Source organism: Thermobia domestica, chromosome 1, assembly GCF_964235325.1.
Source record: "Thermobia domestica chromosome 1, izTheDome1.hap1.1, whole genome shotgun sequence".
Lineage (NCBI taxonomy): Eukaryota > Metazoa > Arthropoda > Insecta > Zygentoma > Lepismatidae > Thermobia > Thermobia domestica.
Window position 1 is genome coordinate 397152964 of NC_137454.1, and position 24238 is coordinate 397177201.

General features: G+C 38.1%; 1 protein-coding gene across 2 annotated transcripts in view; it reads left to right on the top strand.

Moving 5' to 3' along the window:
* The window catches only part of Lrrk (Leucine-rich repeat kinase), a 239580-nt gene that overhangs the window by 35830 nt on the left and 179512 nt on the right, over positions 1-24238 (top strand). For both annotated transcript variants that reach the window (XM_081732781.1, XM_081732776.1), the window contains exon 6: positions 4083-4248. In XM_081732781.1, the coding sequence (XP_081588907.1) occupies positions 4083-4248 (166 nt within the window). The remainder of the gene's footprint in view (positions 1-4082; positions 4249-24238) is intronic.

Here is a 24238-nt window from a genome sequence, read left to right on the forward strand (position 1 = left end):
TATACACTATTTATATACAAAACCTCTACACTCATGTTATTAAACACGACATAAATCGAATATATAGTATGTGCTGTAAGCCATGAATGATTGCCTTAATCCGAAAAGAAAAAAAAAAAAGCAAGACAATTGCATGCACGCAGTTAAATAAAATTATTTAATTATATAAACTATGCATTATATTAGAATGGAAGGTCTTTCTTCGATCTTTTGGGCTTCAAATTTTTCTATGACTTTATTGAAATCTCAAATGCTGCTCGCCAAGTTTCTCTGAATAGAAAGCATCGCTACCGCAAATATTTTCCACTTTATTTTCTTTAGAGTCCAGAAACACCTCTCTCCGACAATATGCATTTTGTTAGCATTTCTTTGTATAAATATACGGTACAAAAAGTCCATTTTCAGAAACCACGTATTTTTGTCTGTAAAGAAGCATGAAATCTAAGATGTTTTTCTTCGAATATGAAAAAAAAAAAGTAGTTTAATATTCCAGCAAATTAGGCTAAAGATGACAGATGAGTATTGGAAGTGAATGATTTGATATTAATTTATGCTCTCCGCCGGAAATCGAACACGGAATCATGTGCACGAAAGACACAGAGCTAGGAATTAGACCAGTAGTAAGACATTTTCTTCTTCGAGACTCGATCGACCCCCCCCCCCCCAGAATAGTTTTTTTTTTTTTTTTAATAAATCTTATCCCAAGAATTTTCACTTTTGTATTATAAATGTTAAATAAAATCTATTGACTTCGAACGACCGCCCCGCAAACTTTCAGCCTGGATCCCTCCCTGCTACCACCAGACTTATATTTGTTCTTTGCGAGTTTATGTTTTATGAATAACTTCTTTCTTCCAAGCGTCTTATCTCCCTCACCCTATCAATTGAGTCAAGCGCTGCTAAGCGGAGGAATTCGTAACTATTACAGATGATGACCAGTTGCGGAAGAAAGGCAACCGCATGAGAGCTATACGGGAAGATAGGAGCGATGCAAGAATAAATCCACTTCCCCATGTTAAGAGATAGGAGCTTGCTGCCATATGCTCAATGTTACTGCTTCCAGTGGCAACGTTCGCTGCCACCGGAAATGTAAATCTCTCTCTTTCTTTCCGTTTTTTAATTGACTTTTTTCAGAAATGCATCAATACTGTTTTGCGCTCAAGAGCAGTGGTTTATTTTTTACTGATACACTACTTTAATACTTAAAAAATAGTTTTAGTATTAAAAGAATATCCGGTTGCACAACCATGCAACATATAGTACCAGCCGCCGCTGCCGGTTAAATGGAAATGCAGCCCCCATCAGTACTCCGAAGGAAGGATGATTACAAGTAAAAATAATTTAAAATTACCGCTAGGTTTTAAGGTCCCTAAGTTGATTTGCTTCCCTTTATGTCCAAAATGAAACGTATTCTCCCCGTGTGAAAGACGGTTTTCTGTTAGTATAAAATAATTGGTAGAAGAAAGAAATGGGTAAACTCGCACGGGCACAATGTTGCATGTCATAAATTATCATGGTACGGACATTAACGAGGATCGAACCGTGTGTACGGATCAAGATGAGCTACCACGTCTTCATTCTTAGAAACGCGGTACAAAAATATTAGTATTTGTTTGCACAGCAGGGAGACAAAAAAATAAATAAATAAAATAAATCAAAAAGTATTACTCGTCTGATTTTTGTCTGCATGCGGCAAAGTTGAGAACTAACTTCCTTGTTTACAAGTGGTAGGATCAACATGGCAGGGTCGCAAGAGGTACTAGATTCTTGAAATTTCTTTTATGGTCAGATTTTCGAGAAAATCAAAAGGATATGGACAGAATCAAATTTCTGTGGAATGTGAAGACATCTACGCTGTTACCATAGAAACAGGAGAAATTGCATATGTTCTATTGACCAAGAAATGTGCTGTGCAGGAGGGCTTTCCTTCCCTCTTCCTTTATTACTCGAATGTCAAACGAATATTTTCATTCAGTATCGCTTAACACTGTGTCGATAGTGCCGGCAGGAGAATAAAATAGGGGAATGACATGTTATACTCTATGACGGAAACGGGAGTGTTTGACGGCGAAAGATCTAGCTGAGGCACAAGGCCTGTTACTTTGTAGGAAGACGTCCTGGCAACCCTGTAAAGGAATACAGAAAACGATTCCTGCCTTCCCTCCCACCACCCTCTTCGCCCAGTGCAAAAACATAAACACAACAGCAGCACCACTACAAAACAAGTGGTAGAGCGTTCACCTCCGGTGCTAGGGGTCCCTGGTTCGATCCGAGCTCGCGCCGTGTGGACTTTGTGGTGGACAAACACTGTGCTCGTGGGTTTTCTCGGGGTTCTCCCGTCTCCTCCCACTTTCTTCATTCCACAATATCACTCATTTCTCATTATCACCGTCTCCTTTAGCCTAACCGGCATAACCGTGGGACGTAAAACTCAAAGATTTCATTTCATTTTACCAAACAAGTGCACAGACTCGTGCGACGGTAATACGTGAAGGATCACCATTAAATTCGATCAGGATGTAGAGGGTCCAAAAGTTAGGACTCAGTATCTTGATGGAGGTGATACCGAAACCGGAAGTAATACAAATAAGCCATTTGCTTTTTCCACATTGATCACTACTAGTGGGGCTTGTTAACTCGAAATATAAGAAGAATTGTGCACTTTATGACTAAAGCATGAAATTTTCAGAATATGATGTACACTCATATCCAAAATTATTGTCGCATGTCTACAAATATGTCGTTGTATCAATATAATTTGATAACGAATTCGTGCGGTACTTCTTATAATGTTAGTCGGCCAGTATAATCGGCTAAGACATGTATGTGCCAAATTTCATGTCAAAAGAGCAGTAAATAAGAATAATAAAACGAAAATAAGATTTTCTTGTCCATTTAGTAACATTTTGTTTTACTCATTCTAATTTTCGTACTTATAATTCTTTTCCTATGAAATTTACCACAAATTTACGAAGTTGCACACACCTCGTGTCGGCTCCTCGTAACTATCAGTGCTTGCTTCATTGGCCGCATACAGTGGCGCTCTCTACCGCGAGCTGTGTAACTTTGTTGTGCAACAGTCGGTTGAAGTGGAAGCACGGTTATGGAGATATATTTGGTGTTTCTATTCCCAAATGGACACAATCGAAGCAGCCGAAGAACGACAGAAGCGGAAGGGACGCAAGAGAAATGAAAATTGTAAACTTTGGCATAGGATTGTTTGAAGAGGCCCTCACCTTGAGGGCCCTAAAATGGTGGGAAAACTATGCGAAAAACACGTTTGTTTTCAGTTTTCTTTCTTTTTGACAATTTTGCCATCACTTTCAGGTCCCGAAAAAAATATATGTTGTACCTAAGGGTATAACACATTTTTAACCAAAAAAAATCAGCGACGCACCCCCCCCCCCCAAAAAAAAGGAATATTTTACTACAATTTTTTGAAATTATCACACGCAAAAAATAAAGAAAATATGTATCAATTGTTTTGAAAAAATTGCAGATTTACATCTAGATAGTATGTACATTGTGAAATTTTCAAAATTTTTCGACCACCCCCACCAAAATTTAAAAATATTCAATTTTGAGCATGTATGATACGATAATTCGGTAAGGAAAGGGGGTCAAAATTTTTTCGAAGTACTTTTAGGTCAAGGGTAACCTTTTGGGTCAATAGCGACCCATTTTGGGTCAAGGGCCGATTTCACGATCTTATTAGGAAAGACCCTTTGATGCAATATCACAACTCAAGTTTTTCTGTCATTTTGCAAAAAACCTAAATTCAACGAGCCCTCGCTACTTGTCTTGACTCGTTGGCCGCTTTCTACGGGCGGGGAACAAAACATAACTTCGCATGAGTGTCCCCTCTACATCTATACTGAAGAAAGTATCCCGTGCTTCATTGGTTTACGCGGGAAAAAAATAAGGTTCGATTCTTTTTGAACATACCTTGTATGACGCCATATAAACCAAACTCCCTTACATGGTGTACACGTGATACTGTTACTTTTCGCAATATAAAATTAATGTAATAGTTACAAAACATCAAAAGTGGAAATTTGTAGGAAATTGTTTTTGATTTACAGACTCCCCTTCATGTGAGCAGCGAGCATGGCTACGTAGAGAACGTAAAATGTCTGTTAGAGAACCGAGCGGATTTAGTGGCGAGAGACAACAACGGTCTGACGCCATTGGACATTGCTGAGAAGGGAGAACATGCAGAGTGCATGCAGATTCTCAAGGAGGCAGCAGGTAAGTACAGAACGTCCCAAATAAGTAATTGTTCATTTTGTATAATGATAAATAACTGTGTTGTATTTCAAGATTTCACAGTTCAAGTTAGATTCTCTCTGAAAAGAGCGAATATTTTCATTATTTTCCCCCTCACAAAGGGTGACCTTTTATGAAAAAAAAACTGAACCTCAAAAGAGCCCATTTTTCCCCCACTAGGTTGAAAAATGGTGAAATATTTTAGCAGTAAATGAAAATGGTCCGTATACACACTCAGACTGGGAAGGATCGTAATTTCGGGAATTATTACTGTTAATAAAAATAATAATGTTTGTTTTTATGCCATAAACAGCCAAATGACAAAAATACCGCACCTTGTCAGACAGAATTAAATATATATTGTATAAATGTAACCTACATACTGAAACAATAATAATAATAATAATAATAATAATAATAATAATAATGAAGAAGGAGAGTCGGAATTTGCAAAGAACTTCATCAAGCTTTAAAAACTTAAACTACCAATAATATCTTCATACAACAGTAATAACAACATACAGACGAATTTAACGACAAAAGCAGAAAATATTTCAGTTTAACGTCCCACGTTTATGCTTTTTGGGCTAAGAAAGACGAATGGTTAATGCAAATGAATGATGATGGAAGAATTGGTGGAATGAAAAATTGGGAGGAAACGGGAGTACCCCGAGAAAACCCACGAACACGATGTTGCCTATCACAAACTTTTTTGGCCGGAGTTACCACTAAGGCGCGGTGCCCTCCCTCTTTCACGAATGCAAGTTGCCTACCAATGCTATGCTATGTCTGGTGTGTTGGGACCTGTAATCCAGTTCTTGGATTATAGTGGGGTGGAGAACAGCCAGTAGTGTGCAGCTTGATCTTGTATGATGGTCTGTGCATTCGTCAGCTACACCGGATTCAAGCCCAGTTAATAATAGGCCCCGTTTTTCATAACCGTGGTGTTGCATAAAAACGTGAAACATAAGAACTCAAAAGTTGAGTGAAAATTCGACAACGCTATCCGCTCAAATGTTCCTTCTGCAAGCCAGAAGATGATTGACAACATTTTATGGATAGGAATTGATCTCAGATACATCCTCATATTCTATTGGAGATGAAAGATGTTACTGCGTCAAGTCAGAGTTGAGAACATGCTGTGATAGTTACAGTATATGTTGGTACTAGGCTGGTAAGAAAAGTTCCAAAGAATTTACGCATTTGATTTGTTGAAACCTTACCTACATGAATGAAGAGAGGAGTAGGGATGTAAATAAATAAAGATATAATCGCAGGGCTCATAGCGAGTCATTTTTTTAAACTAAAAGTTACTTTTTTTCAAGTTGGCCACTAAAAGTTACTTTTTTTTTTCAAATTTGTCACTAAAAGTTACTTTTTTAAGAGGTAAAGTGACTTTTTCGTGTGATTTATGTTTTTGCATTGGCAGTTTGCTTAGAAGAATATTATAAAAATAAATGAAAAAAGGCAGAAACTTGTTACTCATTACTCTTCTGAAAGCTTCAGTATTGGCTGCCACGTGTGAAACAGTCATCTTTATTCTCACTTCAGCTTTTATTCTTTCTATAGCACAGTGGTTGGTGGATGCTTAAGCTCTCAAGGTGGAGTTGAGAACCCTTGTGTGTCTATTCTTTCTTCTATCATAATAATCTTTTAGTTTCCTCTCGTAATAGTTAACGGTCCGCTCAATGTTGTTTGTGTGGTTCATCATGTTCGTCTTGTGTTATACTTCTTTTATGTTCCTAAGAGTAGGTGATGAATTTAAATATTTCATGGCTTTGAGAACTCTCAATGCTAAGTTAAATATAATGTCTGGGATGAAGAAATTCGGAAATAGACAAGAACTGGTTCCACTTATTTAGAAGCTTCTTACATCTGCTAAGTCTGCATACCGTAACTACAAAGCATGCGTAGAATACCTAAGAAAGGAGGAAGCTCAAAAGAAGAGGTAAAGAAGAAAAGATGAAATAAAACAACAAACAGAGAGAGATTGACAAAGGAAAAAATGGGCATTATGAAATTTTGGTCACTTTTTCGTGTGCTTTTGGTCACTTTTCAACTATTTACAAGAGACAAGACCACTATGAGTCCTGTAATCGTATAAGGATAGCATAAGTGTTCCATAATAAGGTAACATTCAGCCGATAATCAAATAGTGTCTGATGAAGCCAAGTGGATTGTTGGCGTAACTGTTAGATTTTTTTTTTATATATATACAATAAGCATATTGTTTTGCTCAGCGAATAGTTTAATTTCGATATAGTTTTTATATTCGAATGAAGTAATAAAGGTAGAAAATAATACTAAACGCTTTGTAATACGTGCTTCCCGTAAGTATTTAGCTGTAATGCACTTTGAGTTATGATTGCGAAATTTCTACCTTGCACAATTGTCCCTTGATTCATAATACATGACATAAGAGTGCAGTGCCCTCCCGACCTCTGGAAGGAGCATGTGGGGAAGTGGCGACAGATGTAATAGACTTTTACGGGAGTCTCCATTTTTATTTCTTATCGTTCCCAGCAATTGATAAAAAATTGGTAACATTAATTGACGGACGCGGGTGGATAAAAACTGGAGAGACTTGTAAAAGTTATAGTTGAGTGCCATGCTTACACTGATTCCTTTCCGAACTTAAATGAGACTACAAAAACTGGTAATTTAGGGAAACGGGATAGATGTGTTAATTTCTCCAGCCAATAAGGGCCTTGGATAACTTCGGTATATGGCATCGGCGAAAGGCTGACCAATTATCGTAACAATTTTCTCGGAAGCTACGCATCAGAATGTACTGTAAAGCATGACATTTTGTTAATCTTGACGTGGTCTATCAACTGATATGTCTTATCTTTGGACTATATTTTAGTTAGATAGAAATTAATGCTTAAAAACTAATCAAAATTTTGGACTATATCTCATCAACCACACTGCGTATGTCCTCTTGCTGGTTTATAATGAAGACTACTTAAATTATATTTCAGTATCACTATCACCTTGATAGGTGGCGATCTCTCATTGCACTAATTCTTCCATTATTATTTCAGTATCAGTATCACTTTGATAGGTGGCGTATCTCTCATTGCACTAATTCTTCCATTATTATTTCAGTATCAGTATCACCTTGATAGGTGGCGTATCTCTCATTGCACTAATTCTTCCATTATTATTTCAGTATCGGTATCACCTTAATAGATGGCGTATCTCTCATTGCACTAATTCTTCCATTATTATTTCAGTATCAGTACCACCTTGATAGGTGGCGTATCTCTCATTGCACTAATTCTTCCACTATTATTTCAGTATTGGTATCACCTTGATAGGTGGCGTATCTCTCATTGCACTAATTCTTCCATTATTATTTCAGTATCGGTATCACCTTGATAGGTGGCGTATCTCTCATTGCACTAATTCTTCCATTATTATTTCAGTATCGGTATCACCTTGATAGGTGGCGTATCTCTCATTGCACTAATTCTTCCATTATTATTTCAGTATTGGTATCACCTTGATAGGTGGCGTATCTCTCATTGCACTAATTCTTCCATTATTATTTCAGTTTCAGTATCACCTTGATAGGTGGCGTATCTCTCATTGCACTAATTCTTCCATTATTATTTCAGTATTGGTATCACCTTGATAGGTGGCGTATCTCTCATTGCACTAATTCTTCCATTATTATTTCAGTATCAGTATCACCTTGATAGGTGGCGTATCTCTCATTGCACTAATTCTTCCATTATTATTTCAGTATCGGTATCACCTTCATAGGTGGCGTATCTCTCATTGCACTAATTCTTCCATTATTATTTCAGTATCGGTATCACCTTGATAGGTGGCGTATCTCTCATTGCACTAATTCTCCCATTATTATTTCAGTATCGGTATCACCTTGATAGGTGGCGTATCTCTCATTGCACTAATTCTTCCATTATTATTTCAGTATCGGTATCACCTTAATAGGTGGCGTATCTCTCATTGCACTAATTCTTCCATTATTATTTCAGTATCGGTATCACCTTAATAGATGGCGTATCTCTCATTGCACTAATTCTTCCATTATTATTTCAGTATCGGTATCACCTTGATAGGTGGCGTATCTCTCATTGCACTAATTCTTTCATTATTATTTCAGTATCGGTATCACCTTGATAGGTGGCGTATCTCTCATTGCACTAATTCTTTCATTATTATTTCAGTATCGGTATCACCTTGATAGGTGGCGTATCTCTCATTGCACTAATTCTTCCATTATTATTTCAGTATCGGTATCACCTTGATAGGTGGCGTATCTCTCATTGCACTAATTCTTCCATTATTATTTCAGTATCGGTATCACCTTAATAGATGGCGTATCTCTCATTGCACTAATTCTTTCATTATTATTTCAGTATCGGTATCACCTTGATAGGTGGCGTATCTCTCATTGCACTAATTCTTTCATTATTATTTCAGTATCGGTATCACCTTGATAGGTGGCGTATCTCTCATTGCACTAATTCTTTCATTATTATTTTAGTATCAGTATCACCTTGATAGGTGGCGTATCTCTCATTGCACTAATTCTTTCATTATTATTTTAGTATCAGTATCACCTTGATAGGTGGCGTATTTCTGATTGCACTAATTCTTCCATTATCCTTCACTTGCCTTAATCACCCGTCTCCTTTAGCCTAACGGGCATAATCGTGGAGCGGAATTCAAAGGTCAAAAATATCCGAAATTGCAATTTTTGTCATTTTTTAACCATGGAAGGGAACAAGATGAACCATCTAAGCTTCCAGAGGTACATATCATGGCCCAATACTACCCTACCATTTTTTTCATTTTGCCAGTTTCCGAAACTTAAAAAGTGATCCTATGCACCGTTCTCCAAATTTGAGGTTGTAAACTAACTTACTCTTGTCAGTAAATAAAGAGAATGGTCCTAGGTACCCTTGGGCCAAGGACCATGTGTCTTGACTAGGATTGACTGTTGTATGTTTCCCAGTGCTGTGATATTAGGCAAGTAATGTGACCTGACCAACACCCAAGCTGTACTGGAACATCGCTTCCCATGAAATGTCGGGTTTGGTCAGAGGAAAGATTGATGACCATTAGGGATGCGCACGAGACGAGTCGAGACAGGATTTTCCTAACAAAATTCGAGTCGAGACATGGCTCTTCCAATAGTAAAATATACATTTTTCGAGTCGAGACATCACTTTCACAACACATTTTCGAGACGAGACAGCCACAAATCTTGTCTGGTGCGCATCCCTAATGACCATTTGAACTCACCAGATGGTGTTGGCATTGCGGCGTCCACCCACGTCGTGAGGACAATTGGTGAGCTACTTAAAAGAAAGAAGCGAACTCGTGGCTTGAAAGACAGAATTAACGGCAAGGGGAGGCGATGTGCTGACCACACGTCACCCAACAGGGATGAATGGCACAAGGTGACTGGTAAGCTGTGTCTCCTCTAAGGGCTGTTGCGTTCGTAGTTAAAGTTGAAATGTGAGCGTGAGTTGTCCAATTAATTTGAATGTGATGTCGAAGTGATGATGTGAGCAGGACGCCGAAATGATGATGAGTATGATGAATTGATGACGTTAATCTGAAGCTCAGGAAAAGTGAGTAACAAGATGTTAACAGAGAAACAAGATCATTAGGGCGGAGTCGATAATTTTGTTCTATACTACCAATACTTCTCCCTTGGCTCTTGCTGTTTCTCTCTATAACTGCTCCGCGCATAAAGCTATGCTTCAACGCCGTACATTGTTCAATTGGAAAGGAGTGATTTACAAGTAGTATTCGCAGAAGGAGTAGATCAGCGTTTCCCAACCTTTTTCAACTTGCGGCACACTACAGGTGTAACTTGAATTCTCGCGGCACACTCATGTAGAAATTATTATTATTTGTAAATATAAAATACCGTAGTAATTTATTTCTGTGATTACTGATCTACTCACAGAGAAGAAAGCCCGATGACTGGTTTTCGGTAAATTATTATGTTATTTTTCATTCTAATTTAAAAATAGAAAACAACTGCAATGAGATATAGGACTCAGATATTTAAAAATAAACTTTCTTTTTCGAAAACTGTATCCAACCTTTCACTAAGAAGGAAGATCACTAAATAAAGAACGAACAAACAAATCTCTTTTACTTTTAAAACACAAATGTAGGTAATTTGTATGCATGTTTGCTTTGTCGAAAAGATTGAATGTTATTACGAAACCGTCTGCAACACTAAAGAAGCAATAATGGTCATAACAATGATGATAAATACTTTTTCAACATTAAAAATGTATAGAAAAGTAACCGAGTATGAAAATTAAAATTGTAGATTCATAGTAGAGGTTCATAGTAATGTGAAATACAAATATACATTTTCCCCTATGTTTTGCAATTTGATTGCCATGAATTAATAATTTAATTTCGATTTCCTCGCGGCACACCGGTTGGGAAACGCTGGAGTAGATGTATGTCACGGTTAGGAAGAGACAAAGAACAATCTGGCAGTAATAGTAATAGTGATATATATATATATATATATATATATATATATATATATATATATATATAATATACTAAAAGTAACTAACCACTGGCATGACAGCCTTTATGGGTCTGAGCCGCTCCAACGCCATCTGTTAGCGACCGGCTAAACTACTACAAATCTAGCGACAAACATGTGAGCAGCGCGTTGCGTCGCCCGTCTATAATAGGTGCATCAGGAGTTTTCTAGATCTAGTGGCCGTCACGTCTTTTTATTCACATGTCTCCCCAGTTTGCCTCATGACGCTGGGTCGAAAATTGGAAGTACCGTCCGGGAATCGAACCCGGGGCCATGCGGACGTGAGTACAACGGTCTAACCACTAACTGTGTCCCTCTCTTACTGCATATACTCTACAGAAATAAATAACAGTTAATTCCAGGAAAATAAAAAACTCAAAATATCATTGGCAGCGAATGACATAATATTAGCATCACTGAAGTTCATTTTTTCGACTGTTTCGAAAATTAAACACAAGAATTTAACCTGAAACATAGTCTTACTATAATTCCTGGACACCAATCTCGGATTTTTTAAAGAATGGAGTAAGGTGATGGTTTGAGAAGTTTAGCAAAAACTAAATTTAAATTTCAAAAGTGTTTTTACTCATTATTTTTAATTAAAATACATTTGTTTTTCAATTGCCTTAATTATTTTCTGATCAAAATTTTATTTTTCTGATGAAAGTCTTTTTCCGAGGAACACCTTATCACTTGATTTTTTCATAAAACCACACAAGGCAGCTTTGGTAGTCAAACGCTTAATCAAACAAAGCGAAATTTCCTGGTCTTCCATTGACTCGAACTCGAAGATCTCGGATAAATTTCTCGGATACAGGCTTGAATCTCAGATTGTCCAAGTGTACAGCAAGCCTACTCAAACATGTTATTCCGTTCAGCTCGATATAATATATTGGCTAATATATGTCTTACTATGTTCTAGACAATATTTTAGGATTAGAAATTAGATTTCTGGTCTTTTGGCATCTGTGACCCATGTTAGCTCGTCACGTATGAGGGATGACGTGCCTCGGCGATCACACTGTCCGGGAAATTGAGGAAGGAACAAAGGAATAAGGAGGCGGCTTGTAATTATTATGTTAGATACCATCCTGGCATTTGCCTAGTGGGAATGAGGAAACCCCCACTCTGGGTGGCTGGTCTGAAAAACAATATTTTACACTTTTTGACTGTGTTCCCGCCGGAAATCGAACCCGAAACTGCTAGCACGACAATTTTCTAATTTAAGGTTGGTGTAAAGGCACAAGTTTTGCCAATAGATGTCACTACAGTCTTCGTATCTCTCTCGTTTTTTTTTTTTTTTCCTTTCGTGAAAATTTACAATTTCTCTTACAAAATATCAATCTACAGACTTGAAATTTTTGGAGAAGGAACTTGATAACCTATAGAAGGCAACAACCCGTGCCGACTTCTTATTTCAAATTTTCTTTATTGTTGAAAGAGTTATATTGTTAAAGGTTTGGATATCCCTTTCAACAAACAAGCCATTTCAACAATGAAGAAAATTCTAAATAAGAAATCGGCACGTATCGTTTGTCTTCGATAGGTTATGAACTTCCTTCTCGAAAAATTTGAAATCTCTAGTTTGAAATTTGTAAGAGAAATCGTGAATTTTCGAGAAAGGTAAAAAATACATGAGAGAGATACAAAGACTGTAGTGACATCTATCGGCAAAACTTGTCCCTTTAAACTAACCTTAACAGAAATTAAAATTTAGATGTCAATGGCAATTTTAAGCGTATTTCAGTAACTGTGTTGTGTAGTGTCGTCTTCCTAGTAGGGATGGCCAGAACCTGTTCCTGTTGGAACCGGTTTTCGGGTCTTAACGGATCCGGTTCTAGAAGATCCGGTTCCGGAACCGGTTTTTCGGATCCAGGTCTAGAACCGGTTCTTCGGATCCAGATCTGGAACCGGTTCTCAAGATCGGTTCTGGAACCGGGTTTTCGGGTCCAGGTCTGGAACCAAAACTTTGTGACGATCCCTACGCTAAACCCGAGCTGCTGGAAAGCTGTGAACAGTGTGCTAGATGAAATGGTGGAAGCGACAGGCAGGCGCCCAGGCCGCGGCGGCTTATCTCATTTGGCTAAATAAACTGGGTAACTGGCAAACTCAATGGTTAAACAGGCAAACTGGCCAACTCATTTGGCTAAACACCCACTGGTGGACCAAAATTAAAAAAAAAAAACACTGGTGGCCCAAATTTTTTTCTGGGGGCACAAGTCTGGGCGGGGAGGGCACAAGCGCATGGTCCTCTTTGCAGTGTTTAGAAGGTGAAATTTGTGCCTCCTTTACGGGTCTTTGGGGGCTTTCGGATCTAGGTCTGGAACCGGGTTTTCGGATCCAGGTCTGGAACCGGTTCCTAAGATCCGGTTCTGGAACCGGGTTTTCGGATCCAGATCCGGAACCGGTTCTGAAAACCGGATATCCGAGAACCGGTTCCTCGCGGAACCGGAACTGTGTGGCCATCCCTACTTCCTAGTCTCATAATGAAGATGTTAATGAGGGTATATATTAGTATCAGTTTCATTTTAATAAGTTGCATGGGTCTTGTACAACATCAGTTTGTAGGTTCATGAATTTATATATAATACTAGCTGAACCTGCGCTCTCTACACAGCGCATCGTTTGCATATGAGAATAAATCTTCTTCTCATTCCTCACATCATCTGTACATGTCCCTTTACAGACACCAAATGAAAGACGTATTGATTTTTAAAAAAAGTCAAGGGGTATCTTAAAGGTTAGACTTTTTTCGATTATTTTTTCTCAATATCTCGCACCATTTGCAAGATTTGAGGCTATTTCCGGTTGGAGTTTCTAATTCATGTATGACCAGTGTTTTCTTTCTTCTTGCATGCAGTATGTAATAAGACAATACATTACATACACAATTAATTATAAAGTCAGTTATATATGGTGTTCATTAGGCAAAACACTCCAAAAATAAAGGTTCATCTTCGACTGGAGAAGTGGTTATACTTCCTTTTCCATTATTATTTGGCCATGAAACAAACGCCTGAGACATATACAACCCATATATACAACAATGTGGTGTTGAAATGTATAATGCGTAGGATGTGATGCTTTAGATTTTTTTTAAAATTCAACACTTCCAATGTACCCGTAAAAATGTAATAAAGAAATAGTGGCCATGTTTTTTTTTTTTTTTTTTATTCAATTAGAACTGGACAATCTACATGAAATTTGCAATCGATCAGTGAAAACGTCATCTTTCTAGAGCCTGTAGTTTCTGAGATCTCATTGTCGAAAGGATGGGCCGCAAACGTATTTTAAAAGAGCTCCAGAGATGGCAGCACAATTCATTTGCATTTATTTCGGAGAAGGCTTACTAAAGGCAAAGGCCTTTGAACAATAATTTAAAATGATAAACTTTGTGAAAAATATTTCTTTAAGTAATTTATTTAAAGTACACTCTTTTAAAAATATTTGTCTTTGTTATAAACGTGAAATCACAAATAACCGTAAATCAAGGGTTTGAATGCTAAGGTTATAGATTAGAACTCGGTCGATCTTAATTGGTACTATAGCATTTTAATAGATAGATAGCAATTTTTATTTTTACATTTTGCCTCGCACAAGAGGAGAAGCGAAAACCCCCATCGCGTACGCCACTACCAACGCATATCAGTTTGTTTTTGTTCTATGTAATAAGATCTGTCGATTGATATATGTCCAATCTTCGAACATTTTTTCGTTAAACTAAAAGAATATGGTGAAACTTAACAATATATTGTAAAATTAACTTGATGAAATAGTAGGTGGAGCAATTTATTACGCATGATTCTATTTTCTCCCACTAATTTTTTTTATTACATGTGTTATATACAATATAACTCATAAAGTCACTATAAGTGTGGTCCGAAGACCCATACAAAGTTCTCTAAGCAGTTTGGGTAAAATAGGTGTCCCAAATACCAGAGAACCCAAGGAAGGATTCAACAGAGCTCGAGTCAAGCTAAGTGGCAGTGGTTTAGGAATTTTCAGTGCTCCAGGCAAGCAAAGAGATGGTGTCCCGCAGAGCTCCGGGCAAGCTAGGTAGTTGCAGTTACGATGTCTTAGAGCTCCAGGCAAGCTAAGAGATTGATGGAGTTGCCACAGAGCTCCAGACAAATGAAGTGACAGTCGTTAGGAATTGGCAGTGCTCCAGGCAAGCTAAGAGAGCAAGAATGACCAGCCGAAACTAATGTCAGTGGTGACCTTACGTGATGTTTTATACCCTCTTCAGGACAGCGCTGGCGCTAGTGTTCCTCTTCTTTTACATTATCTGACGATGGTGCCTGTTAGTTGTTTGTAGTTGTAGGAAAAAAGCACATGGGTTTGTTTACAAATAAGAGGTATGTGTTGTTGGTGTTTACAAATATAGACCACGTGTAGGATATTACAATATTCTGTGTAAATGTATTGGTGAATTGAGATGCTGAGAACAGAGAATGATCGTGAAATGATTAGCAGTTTGATAATGTAAAAGAAACGAAAAGTTTGTGGATTAAACACCTGACTGTACGTTCTATGCTGTAACGACGCGATCTTAAACCTTGAACTTAAGCGATGTACCAGTGAGCCGCCATTTGCAAGATACTTGTTAATAATCGACATTTAGTTAAAATGTCCCATAGGAGGTGTGTTCAAAAAGTATCGAACCTTATTTTTTCCCCGCGTAAACCAATAAATCGCGAGGGACTTCCTTCAGAGTAGATGTACAGGAGACTCATGCAAAGTCGTCAATTTTTTCCCACCCGCGGAAATCCTTAGTCGCTGGCAATTGGTCAACGAGTGAAAACGTGTAGTGAGCGGTCGGCGAATTTTAGTTCTTTGTAGAATAACAGAAAAACTTGAGCAGCGATATTACCTCAAATTTTGTCAAAAGTTTGGCGGAAACCATTCAATCGGATAAATACATTCAATTTTGAAGGAGAATTTGGGCATGAGGAGAGTGTCCACAAAATTTGTTTCAGGCTTGTATCGCTAAACGAAACATTACTGTGCGTCATCAGGCTTCCTATTCACCTGACATAGCTCCGTGTGAAGCTGAAAATCCTACATAAAAGGGCCTAATTTGAGTCAAGAGAATACATCATGCGGAATGCGACGGCACGGTTGCTTACCATTCCAGAAACTGCGTTCCAAAGGTGTTTCCAACAATGGCGGGAGCGCTGGGAGAAGTGTGTGCATTAGCAAGGAGACTACTTTGAAGGGAATTAGTGTTTCGGATTTCCAAATCAATAAATGTATTTTTGCCAACCAAAAGGTTCAATACCATACCTCGTATTTTGTCCTGCGCTTAATGAAGTTTTTAACAATATTTGGAATTGGTATGCGGAAAGCTTAGTGTAATAATTATTCAACAGGTTGAGTGTCTATCTACTACACTAGCTGTTCTAAGTGCCCTGCCAGAAAACAGGGCCTAATCCACTTAAGCTGTCTAACCAGCTAGGTTCTACTAATCCAGTAGAATATTGGTAGGATGTCCAGTTCCTTTCCTCTGTATTTCATGAATAATTATGGCAAACTGAAACTTAGGTAGAATAGAGGATTAGGTTAACTAAAATTAGGGATACTGCGTAATTATGGCTCCACTACATATATAAAATCAGTTACATGTAAATTACTGTTCCTCTAACACGAAGTCCTATAGTATCAACGTGCCAGAACCTTCAGTAATATTTATATTAGCTTAAATGTTCGTCCTTCGCACGGGGACAATATGTTTATGGAAGGTAGTTGAATCCATTCGCCCCCTTACGATACACATTTCAATGAAAGTTTATTAATAAAAATGTGTATTAAGATAATGTATTTTTCCCATAAATGTTACAGCCGCCCTACCAACTTACGATACACCCTTTGATAAAAGTGAGATAGTAAGAATCCAGGTTAGGGTAGATACTATGTTCCGAAAGTCATTTCAAAGGGGTCATCTATTTTCTTGTGATGATCAAAAATAATAGATAACGTCGATTTTGAGATTTTACTTTTATCCTTCTTGGTTTTCGGTTATATGTCACCTCCTTTTCAGTCCCGTAGGGGTGTCTCCGAAAAACTAACGCGATAAACTCCTAAGCTAGGCTCTAGTTCATTCACATACCAAAAGTCATTATAATCGGTTCATCAGTCTAGGAGTTGACCACTAAACATCATTATATTCATCTGTCTAGGAGTAACTGGCCGCCAAACATCATTACATTCAGTCTAGGAAGAGTTGGCCTCCAAACATCACTACATTCTTCAGTCTAGCAGGAGTTGGCCGCCAAACATAATTACATTCGTCTGCCTAGGAGAAGTTGGCCGCCAAACATCGTTGCATTCATCTGTCTAGGAAGAGTTGACCGCCAAACATAATTACATACATCTGTCAGGATAAGTTGGCCGCCAAACATCGCTACAGTCATCTAGGAGGAGTTGTCCACCAAACATCATTTACACTCTTCAGTCTAGGGAGAGTTGGTCCCCAAACATCGTTACATTCATCTGTCTAGGAGGAGTTTGCGCCAAACATGGCTACATTCATTTATTTATATAGATACAGTGTTTCAAAAATCGAAAGAATCAAGAGGGTGTAGATTACTGGCTAGCATTTTCACTCCATAATGAAGTCGTTTCGGTCTCAAATCCGCTGGCCAGCCGTCGGACAAGAGTTTCTCCATCGTCTCTATCACGCAAATGGCATAATCGTTCGTTTAAACATAGTGCAGTTCGCATTTCGAAACAGTGACCCGAAAGGTAAATTATCTTACGCTTTGACTTGTAGAGTAGTGTTCTGTAGTTTGTAGACGCCATTTTTTAGAATATCTGACATAATATGACGAAAAATAAAGGTGTTTAGTGGAGTATTCTGTTTCTACTATAAGCCTTGGGAAAGAAGTGTCGGGAAAAACAGTATAAACAGCCATGGAGAAATCAGTATGAGATTATCAAGTGCTGAATTTCACTTTCCGTCAGAGAAGCATCGTGATGATGACCTGTGATACAAATCTAAATGATTTCCTCAATACCTTTCTCCGCGAGATGTTGCTGAACTTTCCAACAGTTGAGATGAGTGCTCGTAGCACATTAGCTTGGAAACTAAAGCATGCTTTACACTTCGTGAAAGGTTATGACCGCCCACACGTTTTTAAAGAGTTTGGTTATATACGGTACTATCCGACCGAGAGACAAAAAAATCTCATCAACTACTTAGATGGGTCACCATCAGTTTTGGACTGGATATACAGGTTTAAAACTTATGAATTGATCGTTAATGCAGGTAATCCATCCACCGGAAGTGGTAGAAATAAGCCGTTTCCGTTTTTTACATTGATCACTATAGAGCAAAATCGCTAATAGCGAGAAGTGGCTTCCGGCAATTGACTAAGCTTCTCAATTATACCTTTTGTTTTCATCCAAAATTCTGTACTAAAACCAAAAGTAATGAAAATCCAATACACCTTTCAATAGAAGAAAAAATAAAAAGAGAGGAAACTGAAATTTTTGTTTTACGTCCTACGGTTATGCCGACTAGGCTAAAGGAGACAGTGGTTATGAGAAATGAATGCAATGATAGAATGAATAAAGTGGGAGGAAACGGAAGAACCCCAAGAAAAACCACGAACACGGTGTTTGTCCATCGCAAAGTCCACATACCCACTGAGCCACCCCTAATGAAAAGATAGCAAGAATTTGGGGGGGAACAGTTTAGCACTCTAAGAGAGTTACCATCTATTTCTCATAAACCTCTGTTCAAAGCAAAAATGTGAGAAATCAACCACTTCCGGTTTTAACAGGTCGATGTTCATAACGTTTTATTTGTGTTGAAGCATGAGCACCATATGTGATGCTCATACAAGTTTTTTTTTTTTTTTTTTTTTTTTTTAATATTTATGTGTCACGAAGGTGGTTCTCATTTTCGAGGTTTCTTGGCTTTTAACGTACAGACAATCGAATTATCCTTCTAATTGTAGTTTTAGCATTTAAATATCATGAAAATAAAGGAAGTTATAAGCAGTGGTGGTCTAGAAGTTAAAAACGGGGGAGCAGCCAGAACTCAGACTATGATAGGTGTATCGTAGTGTACTACAAACTTTCACGGCTTAAATTATTTTTGTCATTCAAAAAACTGGGGCCCTAGGCTCCCTGACCTGGACTAGATGCGCCACTGGTTATAGATACTTGAAATTTCCCTCTTTTTCTCCTATTTACCTTTGTTTCTTTTGGCTTTTGAACACGTCTATTTTTATTTTTTTTCTTGAGAATACTTTCTTCAAACTGTCAACAGCCCCTCGCTAATTACTTCCCTGTCAAAATTGTAATTGATTTGTGCTGCTGGTTTTCACACGATATTTTTTCTTAAATTGTCATAGACAAAGAAGGAAAGATTGAAATTAGAGAATTGCTAGATTCTTGTAATGATGCTGATATATCTTCAAAAGACGGTGATGACGTTGAATATAATGACTTGGTTGATATTAAATGCAGTGATGATCCAATATACCGATACCGGGTGTATCAAAACTCTGGGCCCATAAGCTAACACAGTTATGAGTAAAGATACCTAAGAATGGAGAGAAAAGTTGTAGGAAATAGGTGGTTTTCAATCTGAAATGGTGGAATTTTTCTAATGCATCCGCCGTTTGGGCTTTATGCTGGTAAGGCACACTATGTTACGAGGCCTTATCACTTCGAAATTAAAATACCGCTAATTTTACAGTAATTTTGTGATATCTTCAGATAGATAAAAGATAATCGAAATGTGGAACAAGAGCACCCTAGACAATATTATTTTGCATGAGGTACCGTTATCACGAGTCACCTAGTAGCTTTCCCTTTGCAGCCATTTAGAAACGCGAAAATAAATTCCAGGTTTCTAAATGGCTGGAAATCGAAAGTAGATAAGTGAGTGGTGATAACGGTATCTCATGTAAAATAATATTGTCTAGGGAGATCTTGTTCCACTTTTTGATTATCTTTTATCTATTTGAAGATATCACAGAATTACTGTAAAATTAGCGGTATTTTAACTTCGCCGTGATGGGGCCTTTTAAATTAAAAAGCAACGGCCAGTTCAGTAGGATGTTTCCTCCAGCCATGTTTCATCAATACAGCATTCGAGAAAACTGATTCGAGGTGTGCACGTTCCCTGCCATTTTTGCATGCCATTGGTTCCATCTGAAAAGACTGCTGAACAGGAAACGCCATAGCATAGGGCGTCTAACCAGTGTAAAGCCCAAATGGCTGATGCGATTGTGAAAGTTCTACCATTTTAGATTGAAAACCAGCTATTTCCAACAACTTTCTTCTCTTTCTATTTTTCCGTATTTTTAGTCATAACGAAGTTGACCTATGGGCCCGGAGGAAAAAAAAAAAAAAAAGATTATAAGTGAATCGATTGTAATGGAGCTAACTGTAGTCGTAATACCATACCAAATGCTCTGTTTTCTTCAGGTTATGATTGTCAATCAAACAATGAAGATATATGTAAACAAAATTATATTTTTACTTGACATACATCGCATGATGTTCAACTACCAACAAAGACGGAGGAGGATATGTAGATGTGAATCTTGGTATTGTTGATTCATTGTCTGAGGAATTTGAAGCTTAAAATATACAAAACGATAATCATACCTGTTGTTCTGTATGGTTGCGAAACATGGTCACTTACTCTGAGGGAAGAACATAGACTGAAAGTATTTGAGAGCAAAATCCTGAGACAAATATTCGGACCCAAGAGGAACGGGAATGGGGAATGGCGGAAACTTCATAACGAGGAACTACATAATTTATACGGTTTACCCAACATTGTTATGGTTATCAAGTCTAGGAGGCTTAGGTGGGCAGGTCATGTAGCAAGAATGGAAGAAAGTAGAAACGCTTTCAAAGTCTCGACTGAAAGACCCATCGGGAAACGACCATTAGGAAGATCTAGGCGCAGATGGGAGGACAGTATTAAGATGGATCTCGCAGAGATAGGAATACAAAGTAGAAACTGGATCCAATTAGGTAAGGATAGAAGTCAGTGGAGAGCTTTTGTGAACGCGGTATTGAACCTCCGGGTTTCATAGGCCATAGAGTTAGTTTGTTTGTCTGCTGGTTCTTCTATTTTCACTTATTTCAGTCATTTATGACGAACAATGAGATTGAAATACTTATTAAGGAAACCAACAGGCATGCACAACATATCCTTTTCAACTCACCCACTATCATTCCTCTGTAAGAAAAACATATCTAAAGCAATGCTACGAAATTATTTTGAAATTCTTCTTAGAATGTTTCACTGTGCTAATAATGAAGGCATCCAGTTATTGGAAGAGCAAAATCTCGAGGATGAATTAGTACAGAAGCTGAGACCAAATATGGTACTCATGCTCAGAATTTATTCACAGTTGCCTTAGTTCGTCATCAAATATGATACTCAGCTTACCGTGCGACAGGGCAGTAGCTTAGCCAGGATGTGTGTTTGGGGGGAGGGGGAAGCAAGTGCTGTTATAGGTACATATAGAGAAATTGCAAACAAAAAATTTATAAACATAAAAATATATAAAAATTACAAACATCAAAGTACCAAAGTACATTGTCGGACCTCTTTGGGGGGCCCGGCCCCTCTGGGCCCCCCTTCCCTACGCCACTGCAACAGGGTGATATGACTTGGCACTGTTGAATTAAATAATGAACAAAAAACTAACACACTAGCCCCACTTTCCTTTGATAGTCAATCTGTTAACCTGATCTCTATTTGAGTGAAAACGGTACTAGATAGCGAGAATCGGTTTCTGCAATCAATTAAGCGTCCCAGGAATATATTTTATCTTCATTCACTCTAATCTCTGTACTGAAAAAAGAAATGGCAGATATCATCTACCACCAGGACGTACGCAGGGGATGGATCCAAGGGCGCCCATGTTGTGGATTCCAAGGGGGAGCAAGTATAAGCGACATTTCAAAAATAGTTTCAAATTTTGCTGTAACTAATGTAAAAATTCTATTGGATTTTCGATTTTCTGAAGTACAATTTCCTCCAGGGGGCGGGCGCCCCACCTTGCCCCCTCTAATGGGTGCACTTGGATGGGTCTTGGGGTCCTCCCCCTCCCCGAAATTTCTGTATATTTAGCCTAATTTTAGGGGCAATTTTAGGAATTTTAATATAAAATACCCTCATATTTAGCTTGGACCCTCCCCCGGAAATAAATTCCTGCGTACGCTGCTGTCTACCACTTTCAGTTCTAATGTGGAAGAAACCTCGTGCAATACAAACCAAAACTTCTTCATGTGGTGTGTACGTAACATCGCGACTTTCTAATATTTGGTGATGGCTTCGTAACATACTGGCTCCGGGTCTGTCGCTTTTTTTTTTTTTTTTCCTGTTGTCTATCTCTTTAATCAAGCAATTCGCCTCAGTAATCTACCTCGTTTGCCACATGATATTGAGTTTACACCGAAACCTTTGTAGAATCACGTGAATTGAACCCAATACTTCGAATCCGCCTAGACCTATACGAGAACCCCATCTTGGCTGTATGGTTAGCTTCCGAAGCCTGAGTCCTAGGTTTGATTCTCAGTAGGACTTCGTGTGGTTCGAATTCCATCGTTAAGCTGTAAATCCACTTCTCATGTAGCCTTAATGCTGAAAGGAAATATATATACATTCTGGTTAATGATAGCTGGAGGCAGGCGCGTACCCGGAATTTTTTGTTGGGAGGGGTCTAAGCGTTTTTGGGGGGAGGGTTCAGTACTACAAGATATATGTCTGTGTAGTATTGGACTGGAATTATTCGGCACCCGAAAGGACGATAAGTAATTGTAAAATAGTTCCACTGTATATTTTCAGAAAAGAAAAACTATAGAAGTATATTATTTTAAAAAAAACAACGAGTACAGATGAACTGTAATAGTAAGACAATTCATGGCTTTGGATTGATTATTTTAACAAAAGAAACACTGGACAAAGCTTCAAACACACTTTATTTTAAATTATAATTCGTAACGGTTTCGGATATCTAACATATCCTTCTTCAGACAATATCGAAAATAAATGAAAATACAGACATATATATAGTCATTGTTATCAAAAAGTTTAAATTCTTCCAACAGACATATATATAGTTATTGTACTTTTTTTCTTTTTTTCTTCTATTTGTTGAGGCCTTCAGCCAATCCTGTAAGTCTTCTTGTTTACTTTCCAACTAATCATGTTCCGCCACTGTTGGTTCTTATATATAAATAAGAAGACTTACGGGATTGGCTGAAGGCCTCAACAAATAGAAGAAAAAAAGAAAAAAGTACAATAACTATATATAGTCTGTTGGAAGAATTTAAACTTTTTGATAACAATGACTATATATATGTCTGTATTTTCATTTATTTTCGATATTGTCTGAAGAAGGATATGTTAGATATCCGAAACGGTTATTATAATTTAAAATAAAGTGTTTTTTTAAGCTTTGGTCAGTGTTTCTTTTGTTAAAATGAACTGTAATATCAAACTTTCATGCTACATCCATCATTTCCCTGTTAAACAGGTAGAGTTTTATTGACAAAGTGTACAAATGTATCTTGACTTAGGAAGTTTTGGGGGCTCCGGCCCCGGTAGATTCTACGTAGGTGCGCCCTTAGCTGGAGGTCACAGTAGCTCAGTGCTAGAGCGCTATCCAGTGGTGCGAAGGTTCCCTGGTTCGATTCCTGGGTGTGTGAGTTTGTGGTGGGCAGCATCGTCTCCATTAGTTTTCTTGGTGTTCTGTTACCTCCCACATTCCCATTCCACCAATTCTTTCACGGTCTTTCATTAATGATTTGCCTTTGGCGCGGGAGACCCGGGTTCGATTTCCGGCGGGAGCTTATGTGTAGGGATGCGCACGAAACAAGACTTGAGGCTGTCTCGTCTCGAAAATGAGCTGTAAAAGTGACGTCTCAACTCGAAAAATGCATGCTTTTCTATTGAAAGAGCTGTGTCTCGACTCGAATTTTGTCACGAAAATTCCGTCTCGACTCGTCTCATGCGCATCCATACTTATGTGGTTCGGATTCCACTTTAATCAGTAGGTCCACGTCTCATATATCCTCGCTGCTGAAAAGGGACGTTAAACTCAAAATCAACTCTATTTCATTAATGATTTATTCATCTCTATTAGCCTAGATGGAATAATCTTGGGACATTAAATTTCGTTGTGCGAGTGCTCTATGTCAGTCCGGAAACACAAAATGAAATTTAATTCCGTTTTGTTCTTTTGTGTTTCGTGGGATAAATCCAACGTTAATAACCTGCTAACAGATATAATGAAGAGTTCAGTTAACGAGCGCTGGGAGGCGTTGTCTTGTGCTGGGTCTCGCTGTTTGTTCTTGATGTAGCTGAAGGTCAATCGTGGTGACAGCGGCGGCGGCGGATTCGCTCGAGTAGCAAAGTAACAGCGGTGCCTTGCCTTCCCT